Genomic DNA, 17,791 nt, shown 5'->3' with positions numbered 1-17,791 from the left:
TGAAAATGCATGACTAAGATTGTTTGATGTATCAGTACTAATGTCAGACAATTTCACCAGAAGAAGTTTTCCACTGTCTCAAACTTGACATATTAAGTGTCTTGATACAAAAAATGTTTTAAAAGTATACAGTAAGAGCCCAATGATTACTTGAGCAAAAGGGGCAAACATTGAGCAGCAGTGATTGCCTCATGGGAGACTTGTTAACAGGCTTGCAATCTGTCAGTATCTTCAAGAGAACATAGCAAGGAGTTAAATAACAAAGGTATAATGTCCATCACTTTGAATGTAATGATACTTGCTTTTTGTGTAGCAGAAACATTACCTATAGAGGAAAACAGCACTTCCAAGGAACACCGATTTTCTGAGGACTCTATGGATTCTGCACTTAATTCTGTAAATCCTTCAAGCCCAGCCCGTCGAAATTCCACAGAATATCGTACTTCAGGGAGTGCAGCATATTACAGGAATTCACTTCAGCCAGGGACAGCTACCTCAAATTCAGCCCCCGTCCTGCGCAGGCTGTCCTTGAGCTCTGCGGGGAGCAGCGGGTACTATGAAGTTAGTATGAATCGAATCCAGAGGCGGATTGAGGGTATGTTATATAACTAAGCTTTCCAAACTATATTACTGCTTTTGTTAACATGCAAAGTCGGTGACTTATGAATAAAGAAGTTCTTGGCCGTAGAAGAGCTTGTAGATTGAGTGAAAAGTCATGCTGTGACCAGGTATCTCAGGCTTGCTGCCCTAACTGCAAATGCAGAACTTAAGCCTGTTAGAATTAAACCTGCAGTGCAAGGGGCAGGGGGGTCTTGCTGCTGCACTTCCCTCTCACTGCTCTTACGGACTCTGCAGCAAGCCAGAGCAAAGAGGGATAGCTATGTGCAGCTCACTGCCTCAGCATCCTACCAACTCTTACCTTGTTGTTGAAATACAGGGCAGGGATTACTCCTGCCCCTCCCTCTCTTGGCACAACTTGCCTTTGCCACATTCCGACTTAATGGCATCTTGGGACCCAGGTGCCAAGTACAAGTCAAAGTAATCCCCTCTAGGTATGTCATAGTGCGGATGTTTATGTTGCTGTAAGTATTTGCAGTTATTTAAGTTGTTTAAAGACAAACGGAACAGTTCAATATTATTTGGAGGAAAATAAAACATAATTCATTTTAATATATTACAAAGAATGCATAATAAAAGCCACGTGTCGATATTAAGAATATCTTACGTGAAATGAAATGTGTTATCCCTGTATAGACTAATGATGCTTTTTCCTTTCACAATATTTATTACTAAAAGCTGCAAGTTCCACAACTGGGCCGGATTTGAATTCACTAAAGAGGGAACCTTCAAGAATATTGAATAAGGATCCTTCCACCTGGTCAATAGAGGAAGTGATGCGTTTTGTGAAAGAAGCTGATCCACAGGCACTAGCTCCGCATGCAGAACTCTTTAGGAGACATGTATGATGCATATCCATTCTGTTCTAGTAGACTGTGTGTCATGTTAATCTCTTAAAATACAGCTTTCATCTCCATCACTCTGTTTGTACTGAAAGGTAGAATAGACTCTACTCGTATATTAGAGGGAGGCTGAAGATTATTTTTCCACCTGAGAAGCCTCCTGCAGTATATTTTCTCTGTTTTCCAGTCTTATTAGACTGAAGTAAATACCCACAGCTTTCCAGCTTATATGGAAAAATGCCCATACTGGAAGTATCCAAATTCTGATGGCCAACAGCCATGGTACCCATTGTCATCCCTGGTACCCTTCAAGAAGGTGGCTTTCTCATGTACAGTATGGGGCATATGGCCTAGGGAGATAACACCTCTCGAAGTCAGCCTGTTTGGGAGACTGATTATCCTGAATTGGAGATACTGTTATGCCTTATTAGCTTTATACTTGGTCATTAATACTAAAATGCAGAGAATCCATTTCAATGTTGTATTTATCTGTTTTGAAAAACAATCTGTAGAGTTTCATAAGATCTAACTAGATGTTGTACTTAGAGAAACTGCATCAGTTTCTCTGTGCTGTTTTTGGCCTCCCCTTTTCCTTCTCACTGTGCTTTTCTATAGCAGGCTGCTCGGCAAAGAGCTGCTTTCTTATTTCATTGTATTAATATATATGGCTGTCCAAGAAGCGGTTGGCTTTCTCTTTAGTAATATTTCACCTTTGTTCTGCACCAGCTCCTACTAACAGTTAAATCTCAGAGTAAGCTGAATTGGAAGGAAAACTCAAAATAACTTTTAATGGAGCTTCCTGACTCATGTTTTGTTCTTAGTTGTATAACAAGACTAAATGTCACTTATTTTGTCAGGTTTATGTTTAAAAAAAAATAAGACAGAATGTTTTGCTTTATGGTGTTTTAAGGAACTAATTGCCTGTCTACAGTACGTAATGCTACTGAGAGCTTAGGACCATCACATTTTAGCAGCTTCTCAACGAGGCAGTCGAAATCTGACTAAGTTGTCCGTGGTCTTGATCCTAACAATCTGTCTGGTTTAACCTGGATGTAGATCTGTCTTATTTCACAGATTTAGATGGTCTGTAACCCCTTCCTCTGTGTGACTGTTTGCATGCGCATGCCAGAAGCCTCCCACAGCTGTGTTCAGGGTTCAGTGCAAGGCCTTGGTGCTTGGCTCATTTAATCTCAGACTGCACAGACCTTCCTTTGCACCTTCTTTTCTCTTCTTTTTTTTTTTTTTCCCTTGACTCATTCACTTTTTTTTCCCCAGACAGTAACTAATTTTGAGAGCTGTTTGGTCAGTTTCTTTTACTTACTATAATTTTCTTTAACATCTCAAGTACGTTAATCATGCATTACAAACTACTAAAATTCTATTTCAGTGGCCATCTGTAAGTATCAAATTATACTAAGTCAACATTTTACATGTGGTAGATAAATTTTTCCTACAGTATTAACAAATATAATGTACTTTCCAGTTTTACCATGCAGCTTGTTAAAGTAGTTGTATGTTATTGTGTTTATTCTCTTCCTTCTGCAGGAGATTGATGGAAAGGCACTACTCTTACTGAGGAGTGATATGATAATGAAATATATGGGACTGAAGCTGGGGCCTGCCCTAAAGTTGTGCTACCACATTGAAAGACTTAAACAAGGAAAGTACTAGCCAGTGGGGATACTATGAATATGCATGTGTCCTGGTGACAGTGTGTTCGTATCACACTAAGCTCTCAGGTTCACAGCCATCTCCTGAATTTGAAACTATAGAAATCATCGTTATTTTTTGAAAGTGCTCTGAAAATGTAAAAAAAAGACATTCAGGATAAATAATGGGGGAAATCAGTGTTATATTCTGGTATTATATTTTGCAAACTATTTCAGAAAGTTTGCCGGGAAGGACAGTTGATCATAATGGGAGCGGGCAGGTTGGGTAACAGTGTTCTCCAAATCCTGAAAAGGGCTTTCTCTGTTACAGACTTCAGCCAATGTGTTCATATTCAGAACCAAAACAGCTGGATCCCAAAAGAAAATTATAAAACAAACCAGCATCAGGTGTTAGTAATTTTTAAAGGGGTGGCTGTAAACTTTTATATTGCAAGAAAAATTTTAAATAGAAGGTCTCATCTCTGTAGTGAATACTGTGGCCAGTCCTCCAGCAGAGTAACAGTCTAGTATATCATTCTAGTTTATTCTTCCTAGATTTCCATAAAGGGAATAGCCATATGAATCGCTCCTGGCAGATGGAGGTGTGGGGAGCGAAAGGCTGTGGAGGAGAGGGCTTAATACAAATATAAGCTTTTATAAAGTGTGATTATCAGTCCTTTGGTAAGTTAAGAGGACAAATGTACGGTATATTGTCAATTTATGCAGGCCATAAGTATTTCTGTTTCGTGGAAGTGCATATTGGCTGTATAAACAGCCATTTCTGGGACAGACTGATTTAACTGGAACAACGCATCCACATTTTACACATTCCATCTTTTTGCTAAGTTTGGTATGGATATGTTTGTTCATGCTTTATATATATACACATGTATGTGTCAGGGGAATACATACTATATATATATATAAATATACATACACACTGTACATATGTAATCAGTTTTTTAATGTGTACTTTGCACTGTGCCAGAGAGAACTGTACAATTTCTTTTTTTTCTTTTTTTTTTTTTTTTAAACCAGTAAATTTAGTTGTGTACTACTTTCATATTCATTAGCACACGTTTAATTGGTTGTCCATTCTTGGAGTCAGAAGGTGACAAACAATCAAAGGATGGCTTTATTCATACAGGCAAGATCCCTGTACTATGCAGTACTCCTGGTTTTACATCCCTTAACTCTGAGCCATATATTCTGATATATTTCTGGAAAGACACATTTGGTTCCAATGTTTTGGGCTTATATTTCCTATAAGGAAGTGCTACTATGTAACCAGTAAGCCTTTTTTTTTTGGTAAAATTGGTGCTTTTTGTATAAGCTGCAAGAATGAGTGGTGATAATAATGCAGTCTGGTGTCACTGCCGATTGTAATATACATCAGGGACAAGAAAATGTACTTTCTGTGTAGGAAACTGAATGTACTGTTTGTAATAGTGCAAGTGAAAAAAGCTATTTGCTAGGAAAGGTGTAGTCCTAAAATGGTAGGTTTTATTATATTTCTTACTGCCTTTTTATATGAAATCATATAGTATAAATGTATTTTTTACAAATTCCTGTTCTGAAAATACCTTGCTTTACCAATAGTGTGATACTCCTCAGGTTTCAGCAGAGATACTGCTGCAAAATAAAAAATTTCGTGGCTCACACGTGTCCAAATATTTTGTTGGTTCAAGTGACTACAATGCGATTTTAATTTAGCAAGTCATTTGGACTTTGAGAATTGTTTTTATTATTACATCATTTGACACTAAAGGTTATCTATATGAATTTATTTTGCATATCTTTCGTGGTGCATGTATGCTTAGATGAATAATACAAGCATGCTCTTTATAGTAAGAAAAGGTCAGCACATTGATTGGAGAAACAGAATATTTCATTTGTGTTAGGAAAATACTGACTTGACTGTTGGTGTAACTGTATGAAAGTTAGTTATATATTGAGGAAAACAACACTCCCTACACATCCAGTATATTGTTTATAACTTACTTTTTCCATGCTTTATTATGCTGAATTTCAGAGTTCTTTCGTGTAAAAAGATCTCACACGATTGAAGTGGAAGTAATTGACTGAAAACAATTTTTTATATTGCTATTGGCATAAGAAAAACAAATATGTTTAAATTTTCTGTTTGGCCTTTATGGAATGAAATTTTTGTACATGGCACTATTATGGGTATAAATATTTGTTCAAGGCTTTCTGTGCACAGGGATTCATGTGATGCTGCAATACCAGAATTTCACCGTGTGCTGTAGCATGAGATTCAAGCATTCCAAGCGTTGTGGTGGAATGTATTTTTTATTCTTTATTTTCAATGGGATGTCCTTATCTATCAACAAAAATAAAATAGTTTGTTCATTGTTGTAACTGTCCATTTTGTTTGACGTGTTTATGTGTGAGCCCTATTTGCGTAGGCAAGGGTAGCTATCTTATCTGGCATTCGGCAGTTCTTGACAGTTCATGTAAACATCTGATGTAAGGGACTTCTAATCAAAAGAGTAAAATCATTCCAACGTGGTTTATCTGAAGCAGTTAATATTTGAACTTGAGTTGGTCTGGACTTTCAAAATAACAACTTGAGCGTACGTTCAACTCTTTAGTTTTGCGTGTAGCATTTTTCCACATACAGCTTACCGAATTCTCATATAATGACTGAGGGGAAGAGACTGTTAAAAATTGTTTGCCAGATGTTCAGATGAAGACCTGAAATATTTTAAACCAAAGCAGTTAATGGCAGTAGGTTTGAACTTCATATACTTCATGCTGTCTTATTTCTGTGATACGGAAGTCCGTTGTTCCAGTGGCTGTTAGCAGCGATCAGCTTGCGCTTGAGAAGTAACTTAAATTGAGTTAATGGTAACCTCAAATCCTTCACAGGCACATTTTAGAACTTGAAGTTGGTAGTAACAATAGTCCAGAGGCTTTTTGTATCTGATCTCTCTCAAAAGATACTCAATATCTTTTTGGTGTATATTTTATATAGAAGACAACATGATTTATTCTCTTTGTTTCTCTGAGTTGCTGTTCTATCAACAGGGATTCACCCGCTTATCTGGTTCTACATCTATCAGTCGCCTTGTGAGACAGTGCCATAACTCCTCAGTGCATCTTAAGATCTCATCTATTTGCAATTAAAATGCTACTGCCTGGAAGGACTTGCAGCTCTGACAGTGCCTGTCACAGAAGACCTGTGCGGTATTGAAGTTGAAAAGCGTTGTGTGGCAGTGACTGCATGTTGGAGTTGACATGACTGCACTCCTAACAAGTTTGTTGTGGCTGTATACACATTGTGGGACTCTTTCAGGAACGACAGTGAAAGACAGCACCATCTTGTTCTCAATGTAGGCTCAAAGGATGGAGCATCTTCCCCTTTTTTTGTCCCTTTTAATAAAGGCACACCATTTTTACTTCAGGTGGTAGGCATGGGCAGAGATGCTCATCTGAATACTTATGGTATTTCTAGAAACTCTTCTTCCTTTCCAGTCACTCAGGGATATAATGTTAACCTTCTCTGTAACTCTGATGACAGTTTTTTGTGAGTCTGTGGATGTGATTGTGTACAACTTGAATGTGATACCAAAATTCTACATTTGAGTATCTCAGGTATTCCTGTAATGGAAAAACAAAGTCCTGAGTAAGGATGACTAAAATCTTGAAGTTTGAACCTGCGTTTAAACTTCACCACGGTTCTTTGTGCTTGTCTTTCCTTTAATTGGAGGTGAAATTCAGAGCACTGAAACATGGGTACACTGGTGAATTAATAATTTATCTTCCTGCTGAACTGAGAGGGCTCCAGTCATCTATTCCTATTCATGTATTATTCCAGTGGGCCAACTTAGGATCATGTTTTCATTTACATACAAGTAGCTAATGAAAGCCTATTCATAAGTATGTATATGTGAATCTATAATGTAAATAATTTTTAATTTAAATGGCCTGACATCCAGAACCAATGAGTTAGAACAGCCTCTGTCCAGCCAGCTTGAAGCAGAGGCTGATGATAAGACAAGGGGCAATGGGTACAAACTGGAACACAGGAGGTTCCACTTAAATATGAGAAGAAACAACATCTCAGTGAGGGTGACAGAGCACTGGAACAGGCTGCCCAGGGAGGTTGTGGAGTTTCCTTCTCTGGAGACATTCAAAACCTGCCTGGAGACATTCCTGTGTAGCCTCATCCAGGTGTTCCTGCTCCGGCAGGGGGATTGGACTAGATGATCTTTTGAGGTCCCTTCCAATCCCAAACATTCTGTGATTCTGTGATAGTCACTGTTTTAAGATAATGTGTGTTACACTATTTGTTCTGTTTCCAGTTTGAGCTGACTGTTGTTCTGGGTTGTTTTGTTTTGTTTTTCTGTTCTGCATTATCAAAGATTATCTTAAATCTGAATGGTGGTTTTGTCTAGACCACTTACGAAACTTTTATGCATGGTTCTCTATACCAATTACTCTGAAACAATAAGATTTTTTAAAGCTTTTTTATAGTAGAATTCAAAGAATAACTGGAAGTGATGACTCTATAGAAAGCAATGCTACAGGGAAAACCAAAAATATTGCTCAGCGCAGATGTGAGGGTTTTGTGAAATACAGTACCTAGAGCTGTATCTGCAGTGTTTTGTGATTCTAGGTTTGTCTTGTGTCTGCCCTGTTCTGAGTAAGAGTTGAGGAATACATCACAGAATCAAGGACTAGTTGAGGTTTGAAAGGGACCTGGAAATCATCTGACTCAACTCGGCTGCTCAAGCAGGTCTGCCTACAGTCAGTTACCCAGGTCCATGGCCAGATGGCTTTTGAATATCTCCGAGGATGGTGACTGCACAACCTCCCTGGGCAATCTGTGCCAGAGCTCCATCACCCTCACAGTGAAAACGTGTTTCAGAGGGAACACTGCACAGAGCCAGGATCTGTCTTCTTTGCACCCTCCTGTCAGGTGTATCTATGCATTGATGAGATTCCTCTGAGCCTTCTCTCCTCTAGGCTGAACAGTCCCAGCTCTCTCAGCCTGTCCTCACAGGAGAGACGCTGTAGTCCCTTTATCTTCTTAGTGACTCTTCAGTATGTGTGTGCCTCTCTTGTACTGGGGAGCCCTGAGCTGGAGCCAGCACTCTAGGTGTGGCCTCACCAGTGCTGAGGGGAGAACAATCACTTCCCTTGGCCTGCTGGCAACACTTCTGCTCATGCAGGCCAGAGCACCCTTAGCCTTCTTTGTGGCAAGGGCACATTGCTGGCTCATGTTCAACTTGGTGTCCACCAAGAGATCCCAGATCCTTTTCTGACAAGCTCCTTTCCAGCTGGGTGGCCCCCAGCACAAACTGGTGACTGGAGCTCCCCCCAGGTAGAAGAATTCACATCTTGTTGAACTACACGAGGTTCCTGTCTGCCCATTTCTCCTGCCTGTTGGTGTCCCTCTGGATGGCAGCATGACCCTCTGAGGTACCAGCGACTCCTGCCAGTCATAAGCAAACTTCCTGAGGGAATGAAGACCAAGTATTGACCTCTGAGGTACACCACTGGCCTCCAGCTTGACTTTGTGCCACTGACATCATCCTCTGGGCCTGGCCTTTCAACCAGTTTCCAAACCATCTCACTGGCTGCTCATCCAACCTGTGCATCAGCAGCTTGACTGTGAGGATCTTACAGGAGACAACATCAAAGGCCTTCCTCAAATCCAGGTGGACAATATCCACTGCTCTCCTCTCACCTATGAGGCCAGTCATTTTATCATAGAAGTTTTTCAAGTTGTTCAAGCATGACCTCCCCTTGGTGAAGCCTTGCTGACTACTCCTGATCATTTGTTCATATGCCTGAAAATGGTTTCCAGCATTAGCTGCTCCATCACCTTCTCAGGGACTGAGGTGTGGCTGACTGGTTTGTATTTCCCTGGGTCCTCCTCCTTGCCCTTCAAGATAGGCCCTCCAGTCTTCAAACACTACTCCCATCCACCACAATTGATCAAAAATTATGGAGACTGGTCTTGCAATGTCATCTGCCAGCTCTCTCAGTGCTCATGGGTGCATCCCATTTGGCCCCCTGGGCTTATGTGTGCCCGGTTTGCCTAAGTATTCCTTGACCTGATCCTTTTCCACCAAGGGTCCATCTTTCTTGCTCCAGCCTTTCTCCCGGTCTCTGGATTTGGGATTTTTGAAGGCTGGTCTTGCTGTTAAAGGCTGAGGGAGGCAAAGCAGACATTCAGTACTTAAGCCTTTTCCACCTCCTGTGTAACGAGCTCGCCTATCTCCTTCAGCAGTAAACCCACATTCTTCCCAGTCTTACTTTTGTCACCTGTAGAGTATGGCCTAGTTTTATGCAGTATCATGTTATTACACACATTTAAAAAGTGGATAGCAGGTTTTTTTTGTGTTTTTTTTTTTTTTTTTTAATTTGATTGCCTAGCTAGTTATATAATAGAGTGAAATGAGTATTTAAGTCCGACATTAGATGGGTGAATCTGTTCTGAAAGGTACAGGCATCTTCATCTTTCTGCTGCTATTTCTGCCGAATCAAAGCTACACAGTTAGGCTGGCTTAGTTTAAAGAGAGGGAAAAAAGAACATTCCCTTGAGATCAATTTCAAAGGTCATATATTCCTCTTCTCTTTTTTTTAATTACATGTACAACTATTGGCGTGAGTAAAAAGTGCTCGTTTGGAAGTGCCTAAGAGGGATGCAGGGAGGCAGAAGCTGTTTTCACACCCATTTCTGTGGTGAAATGGTTGCTGCTTTTTTTTCTTCAGCCTTGATTATAATCTTCTGCTCTGTACAGCTTACTAACTAGCCAGTGATCCTGGGATCGTGTTCCCCAACTGTCAGTGCTCCCGTGGTTTCAAAGGTCACACAAAGCCACTTGGAGACTTTTTCTTCTTAAAATCTGAGCAGTCTGTTGTAAACTCACCATGTTTTGATTCTGCAACTGAGACTTTTTTTTACAGTGAAAATTTCAGAGACTGTTTTTTTAGAAGTAGCAAAATACATATATTTTAGAACTTTCTCTTCTGACAGTTTGTCCTAAATAAATTCAGACTACTGTGGCTGTATAGATGGTAGGAGTCTTACGTCTACATAAAATATGCCATTACAATCGTCCAGTAGGCTTTTAAATCCTCCACTTACATGAATCATCCATCCCTGTCCTAGCAGATCATTTTGATTAGCTGTAATTTGTCCCATTTGAATAAGAATTAGTTTCCACCAGCTCCAGAATCTCCTCGTCCGGCTGTACAAGCTGAGGAGTCCTGCATGAGCAGCTTCTCCTTGTAGCTTTATGGACCACTGCTAGTTTTATTGCAGCTTTTGTTATGTGCGGGGGAATTGTGCAATGCTGATAGCGAAGGCTGCACACATCTACTTCTTTTATTTTTAAAATATGCGAAGAAATTTTCATCCACAGAGGTTCGCTTTTCAGCCTCCAAAATCAAAGCCCTCCCAGGACGAGCGGTACCAAACAGATGCCAGCGCAAGAGGAAAGGGAGGTCGCATCCCGTGTTGTGTGAACAGACAAATGCGAACAGATGCACAGCTCAAAGCTGGCAGAAACCCTCTTTGCCAATGGCTCCCTTCTAGTTCTGACAGCTGGAAGGAAATGAATACACCACAAAACCACCATGGTAATTGCCATTACCCCGCATTGGCAGTCTCAGCACTGAGGTCAAGAACTCGGAAGACAAAGACTCGTCAACCCTCGTTTCCCAGGTGGAAGCTGAGGCAATTGGCAAAGCACTGGGAAAAATCTTAATGAATGGTGACGCACCTTAGGAAGTCTGGTGATCAAATGCAAGAGGCCATAGTTTTACTAGATTTCTCCCCTTCTCATATTTAGCTTTTTGGGTTTTTTTTCAGCGGTTCTAGAGGCACTCTGTTTCCCCAAGCAGTTGTGCTAATGCTGTCCAGATCCGTAAGAGTGGGGTTTTCGAACAGGTCTGAACTCTTCTTCCTTCAACTTCTGTCTCTCCCAACCAGTGCTGCCAACCAGGTCTTCCTCTTGTTGGAGACCCTCTCTTTTGAGGGAAGGATCTTTGCTTGTGCTTCCTACTCCTATGTGTTTTGAAAAATAAGAAAAGTTCTCCGCGGCTTGCTTGCTTGATGTCTGATGTGTGCACTGACCATTGCTACAGATTTCTCTGCTTGCCCAGGAATGTTGGTGGTGCTCTGTTAGGAATGGAGGCCTCTCACCTGGGCAGCATTACTCAAGGTGTGGCCTACAAAGTGCTTTTCTGTTTGTCAGTCTGTCTTTCTCTTTCTGTAAGTCCCTGTGCTGCTAATAACAAAATAGTGGGGAGGGAGAAATTAATAAATAAATGCTTAGTTGTAGTCTACCCTTGGTTTGTGCTTTAGGGGTTAGGTATGAGATAGGTCATCATCATGTACTTGGGACGTATTGCTTATTAGGCTCAATAGGCAGCAGTGGGGGACTTTGTTGGTTTGTTGTGGGCTTTTTTAACTGAATGCTGCCAGCTCTTTGGTTTTTTGTTTGTTTGTTTGTTTTCAAGGGACTAGCTCACCCAAATGGAGCGCTAGGTTCATACATCTTTGCATTCACCATAGCATATTAGTTGTAAACTGTCTTTGCCTGGGTGGTGTTTGGCTACAGGAAATGAACAGGTTGGGGAAAGTTTAAATGTTTTGAAAGAAAACAGAAATGGAAGCCTGGGATGAGTGATAGGGTTTGCGTGCAATAAACACGGGAAGGAAAATGTATGAAGAATGAAGTAATGGAAAAGAGAAAGCCAGGTGGATATACTAACTGAAACTGTTTCAGATTTGGATGCACTGACGATTGAGTCATAACTGGTATCTTTGTGTTGAGCTGCGATTTTAAAGAGGAGAGTTAGAGATGAACATTTTGAACCATGTCAGGGATGTGAAATGTTTTATCTTGATATTATATCATCTGAAAACATGGGCTGAGTCTTTGTAATTCCCTACTCAGTTCTTGGGGCATCCTCTCTCTGTCCTGAATTGTTTCTTTCTGATTGAACAAGGTGCTGCTACCAACTCCCTCTTGATGTGATTTCTTTTAAAGCCAGACCAATCGAGCAGCCAAAACCTAGGAATATGGGATTGTGTTTAATTTCATATAACTTCATGTTTTTATATCATAGTTGTCTAGATTCTCTCTTACTGTAGTCCATGGAGGTCTGAGGGTATGAGTGATCTGACCAGATACCAGCATCTGCTTTACAAGGAGATGAATAGCTGACTCTGTTGTTTTTATTTACTAGATTTCAATTATGTGTTATGGGAGCCTTGATACCCATCTCTCTTGACTTCAGCGTGTGAGCTGGTCCCCTGCATAAAGTGCTGTTTGTTGCAAATAAGATGGAACAATCCCCTTACTTGAGTCCTTCATTGAAAGACCTAGTTGGTGTTCAGAAGGAAATGTTGAGGGGCACATTGTACGGAGCAAGAAATGCTGGCCAGATCCCATGGTCTACTGCACAAGGCGTCTTGCTTGAAAGTCCAGATGTCCAGCATATCTAGCTCAAAAAGTTATCCATGGAGAATATTTCTGCTCTCTTAGGTCCTCATTGCACAGTTTGAGCACTGTTGCATGTATCTCATTTAAAGTGACAAGATGCGGACAACCAGCATTTAAATATTAGTCTTTTTTTAACCCCACTCCGACCACCCCGTACATTAATATTGGTGGTTCTAGGTGAGCATGGCATGTGCATCACCAGGCTTTAAGATCTAGTGTGGTGGCTTTGTGCCATCATGGTTGAGCTGTGGAGGGTCTCTGAAGGGCAGGCATCACTCTCTTCTGCTGGGCTGTGTGCTGTGGACCAAGCTCTCAAGGTACTTAATTTGAAACATTTGTTTGAAGAACAAAAAATACACTCTGTACCTTTATAACTGTGAACACAGGTAGTTTGTTTTATTCCTCAATAAACAAGAAATGACTTGTATATTAGAAGCCTCAAAAATTAGTGCTTACTAATGGGACTTCTAGGGAGTTTCTTCCAGTACATGAGCTCAAGAAAGATGGACCTCCTTGTTTTGTGTCACAGTGACACACCCTTGGTCTGTGAGATGCCAGAGTAGCACAAAATGTTGCCTTTCATTTTTAAGTGAAGAAAGATGGGAACTCCATTGATGAGGATGTGGTGGGAAGGATGATGTTGAAACAATGCAGAAAATGTGACCATTTTGAGACAGCTGTGGGTTAAGGAACATTAGTAATCCCCGGAGCAAGGGGGGGGCAGGCTCAGGCTGACGTGGGGATGCAATGTGTCTGCTACCAGCACTTCACTGGAAACATGCACTTTTTAACAGTGAAAACCAATGTTCTACCTGAAAAATAGTGTTCCCTTCCAGATATTTGATTATATTGTACCCTGCCATTTGCTCTTTTAATTTTCCCCTCTTATTTTGAAAGTATCCTAATAATTTCAGTACCAGGATATTATGCTCTTATTCTAGGAGGTATATGGGCACAAAGCAGTGCTAAATATTTTAGCTATTAGTAATTTTTCTCCCTAAACAGGAAGAAATGTTTCAGATGCTTCAACAAGAGAATGGATTTTCCTAGCAGGGCTGTGTTACCAGGATTTTAACAACTGTGGAAAATATGTTTTCCGCACTAAAATTAGGGGATTTGCTTGTGTGTGTAGGACTGCCCCAGAGTACTCTGAATTGCAAACTTCAGCATTTAAGAGTATGTGGTTTAGTCTAGGAGAAATGCAACTTTAAATAAGAGGAGAGGGAAGCATTGGAGAAAAAAGTGAAAGGTGAGTGAAAAAAAGCGAATTGCACAAATTAACATCATTAACGTCATGGTGGCAGGCTGGCTGCCTTCGGGAGGGCAGGAACCAATCCCAGGCAAACAAGATCCTTGAGCCCTTCAGCTTGTTTTATAAACTTGAGCACAAAAGGAAACTAGAACATCTGGCACCAGGATATTAGGCAATGTTGGTTTATGCTATTTTCATTGTCTAAGATTCTTCTTGAGGATGGCTAACAAGTCACTTATTGTTGTCAGATCGCTGTCCTGAGGTGTCTCTGTGCAACTGAAGGGGCACTGACTCCTCCCGAATCTCTCCCTTCGGTGCTCGGCAGCCAGTTTCCCCTGAAAGCTTTTGCATGCAAGAAGTGTGTGAAGCTTCTCGGTGAGCCGCTGTGGGCCAGACTTCTGCAAGGATGTGCAAGGTGGGACAATTGTCCCAGTGCCCCAGGGGGTGGCTGAGCAAAAAATGGGTATAAGTCTGTCCTTAAAAAAATAAAAGTTGGCACTGATAAGGAGATGTATTGGTGTATCAGTTTCACAGCGGATAGCAGCGTGGGTGGTAGGAGGGCCTGGGTCATGCATGTTAGTTACTTCATGCCTGTGATACACAGAAGCAGATGCCTTTGCTGTTCTCCTTCCCCTGGGGCTTGGTTTGCTGCTGCTCCTCCATCACCTCCTGTGTTAGGGCAGGGGCAGGATGGCCACACCGCCCCGTGTGCTCTGCCTGTGCCTGATTCCATGTACAGTCTCCCCCTGCTCTTGCTTCTCACCAAGCCAAGCGGCTCTGGAGCATTGTCTTTGAAGCTGACACCTTCTTTTTCTCTGTCATCTTCTCATGGCCAAGGGGCAGCAGCTTTACTTCTTTTCATTCTCTGGCTGGCTGCTCGCTAACTTTAATAAAGGCATGATGCTCACAGGCCCGGAGGTGGCTCTTATCTCAGCTTCCACTGCCAGCTTCCATCTCCTCCACCTTTTTCTTGCGCTCATAATTGTCTGCATCTTACCTGACCTCTGTTCTCTCAACCTGAACACCACCAGTCCAGGTAAGTTCTCTGGCTGAGAAGCTGCTCATTCTTCTTTTGGATTCAGTCCTGTTGCTAATGGTTAACTCCAGGTGTTGAAGCCTCAGCCCTGCACCCCTGGTCCCGGGGCCGTGCCTCGGGCAGCGCAGGGGAAGGGGACGGGCTGCCTGTGGGTGCTGAGCACAGCGGCGGAGCTGCCCCCCCGGAGGAAAGCTCCAGGCTGGTGCATCTGAGCTTTCCCACCCCTGAGGCTGCCATGTACCATGGCCTTCATCTGAGACATGCAACCCTGCTCCCCTCTTCAGATTTGGTGTCTGGCTTCTTGCAAAGCCCCTGCCTGATGGGGGAAAAGAGAGCAGAGGGGAAGATAACCCAACCCCACAACCCTCTCCCATCTCACCCACCCCCTAATAAAAGCCCACACCCAAAGTCTAAGTCAAAGGAATCATAGAATGGTTTGTGTTGGAAGGGACCTTCAAAGGTCATCTAGTCCAACCCCCTGCAATGAGCAGGGACATTTTCAACTAGATCAGGTTGCTCAGAGCCCCGTCCAGCCTGGCCTGGAATGTCTCCAGGGATGGGGCATCTACCACCTCTCTGGGCAACCTGGGCCAGTGTCTCACCACACTCATTGTAAAAAATTTCTTCCTCATGTCTGGCCTGAATCTCCCCTCCTTTAGTTTAAAACCATTAAGGAAGCTTGGAGCCAACAAGGGTTGCCCTTGAGGGTCTGCACTGCTCTCCTCTCTCTACCTTGCATATACCCATCATTGTAAAACATCTTCCTCCTACCATTACAGCTTAATGACTTTCCCTTCAACTTCACAAGAGGTATTAATGTCTCCATTAACAGTCACCAGAAATGGAAGCTCCATATATCATGAGTGCAGCTCTGCGTCCTTCTCCTCATGCAGAAGTTTCAGAAGCAGTTAAAATGTAGTCCTGTAGAAAATTAATGGCCCAATATACAAAATCTGTAATTGCTGCTAGAGGCAAGGAGGAGGAGAAGGAGGAGGTGGAAGTGCTTAATCTTGGTGTAATTAAGTACCTTGTTCTGTGGCTGCTTCTCCCCCGTGCTGATGGGATGTAAGGCTCGTGCTTCATACACGAGGGATGGTGGGAGGCAAATGGTCCCGACTTAGTGTCATTTTCCCAACAGTCAAGCACCAGGAGAGGAGCCAGTATGTAGCTCCTCCTCCTGTGGTACAGCCTTGAAGGCCAGGATTGCATGAAAGGGTAGCAGGGGAGGGAGAAGGAGGTGCCCTGAGCCTTCCTAGAAAGATGCTGTTCAGAACATCCCCCCTGCCATTGCCGTTTCAGCAATGGAAAAGCCAAGCGGTGCAGTGGGTGTGCCCAGACTGCTCTGTCCATCCATTTCCAGTGGGGCGGTTCCAGCCTGCGTCACCTGATGGCAATGAGGACATCAGTTGTGACCAGCAGTGCCAGGAGGCTTGGGCCTTCTGGAGATGTAAGGCCAAGGGAGCTGGTCCTGGGGGGGGCAGAGGGGACCACTAGGACATTTGGAGCTTGTTCTGTTTTTCCTCAGCCCTGTTTCAGAGAGGAGAGGCCGCAGTTACTCTTGTAATGGCCTGGGGGAAGGTGCGTCCACATGGCTGCTCGTCTGGTCTGCCTTTGCAACTGGTCCCAGTTAGCTTTAAACTGAATTAGTCACCCGTAGGCATCGGGTTTTTTGACACTGCTTGTCTGGCTTTATAATGGCATAAAGCTGATTTAGCCTAATTTGTTGTCAGGGTTTCTGGGGCTTGTGGTCTAAATTCAGTTAAGCCAGACCACTGTGCGGAGGCAGCCTGGGCATTGAGGTTAACCTGGGAGCACTGACAGCTCCCAGCAAAAGCCTGCAAAGGAGGAGGGAAAGCCTCGGCACCCACAGCCTGTGTCACCCACAGCTGCTGTCCCCATGGCAGGTGTCCCTGGCCGGCTAGAGGGGTGCACATCGGCTCGACCCCCTCCCTCCACCTGCTGGGATGCTGCAGGGGAGCAGGCTCCCATGGGGATGGAGGTGGTCAGTGCAGCAGATGTGACCACCAGCAGCCCATACTTAAAAAAAAAAACCAACATCCATAAACTTATTTTGAACTCGTTTCTGTCCACTGCGAAATAAAAATGACAGCAGCTGACGTTATGACCACCTTCTTTTTAAATGATATGGTGTACTCCTGGGGAAAAAAAACCCCTACGTTCTCAGGTTTTTGACACTCTGGAAGGGGCCCAGCTGAAAGAGTGGGGCGGTGACAACTGGGACAGCCATCACAAAGGATGTTGAAATCCTGAGCCTCTGCACTGCAGTAACCAGAAGATGACATATTTCATCAGCATAGTTTCTTGGAAGGAGCAAAACAAAGTAGCAGAGTATTTTCAATTAAGAAAAAAAACAAAAAAAAACCCAACCCCCAAACCAGTCAGATGACTAAACATTAATGAATCCATCAACACTTTACAGTATTCTGAACATTGTCAGTTCTGCCAGCTTTGGAAATAATAACAGGCTTTGAAAATAATTTAAAAGCATGAGTTTGACAGAATTTGATGCTATGTTTATGTGAAAGTCCCCCATTTTCATATGAAGCAAGAGGGCAGCGATCCTTTGGTCCAGGAGAAGAGCAATGGCATGCCCTTCCCAACTCTCTAATGCAGACACATTATTTTTTTAATAGTGAATTTGTGTCTGTTAACATCAAAAGTTTCAACAGATTTCAGCACGACACCAGTGCCTAAGGATGAGATCAGACTTCTAACCCTGAAGCTGCTCCCCTGGGCAACTTCTCATTGCACGAACGGCTGCAAAAACCTTCCCAAAACTGTCCAAGAGGAGCCTTGGAAGTAGCTGGGCTGCAGGTAGGTAAAGGAGGGCACAGATAGTGTGTGTGATGGCATCCAGCTGCTGGGTTTACAATGGCTTTTTTTACTTA

At 42.6% G+C, this 17,791-nt stretch overlaps 1 protein-coding gene across 7 annotated transcripts in view; it reads left to right on the top strand.

Annotated features, from left to right (window-relative positions):
- Positions 1–5,493, top strand: part of SCML2 (Scm polycomb group protein like 2) — a 77,074-nt gene extending 71,581 nt beyond the window's left edge. For 6 of the 7 annotated variants that reach the window (XM_082070477.1, XM_082070478.1, XM_082070473.1 and 3 more), the window contains 3 exons: positions 314–595; positions 1,297–1,460; positions 3,006–5,493. In XM_082070477.1, coding sequence (XP_081926603.1) covers positions 314–595; positions 1,297–1,460; positions 3,006–3,131 — 572 coding nt within the window. In that variant the 3' untranslated portion in view covers positions 3,132–5,493. The remainder of the gene's footprint in view (positions 1–313; positions 596–1,296; positions 1,461–3,005) is intronic. The other variant, XM_082070475.1, reaches the window with a different exon arrangement.
- The last annotated feature ends 12,298 nt before the right edge of the window (positions 5,494–17,791 follow it).

Source organism: Streptopelia decaocto (genome assembly GCF_964273445.1).
Source record: "Streptopelia decaocto genome assembly, chromosome: 1".
NCBI lineage: Eukaryota > Metazoa > Chordata > Aves > Columbiformes > Columbidae > Streptopelia > Streptopelia decaocto.
This window is presented reverse-complemented; position numbering and strand designations above follow the sequence as displayed.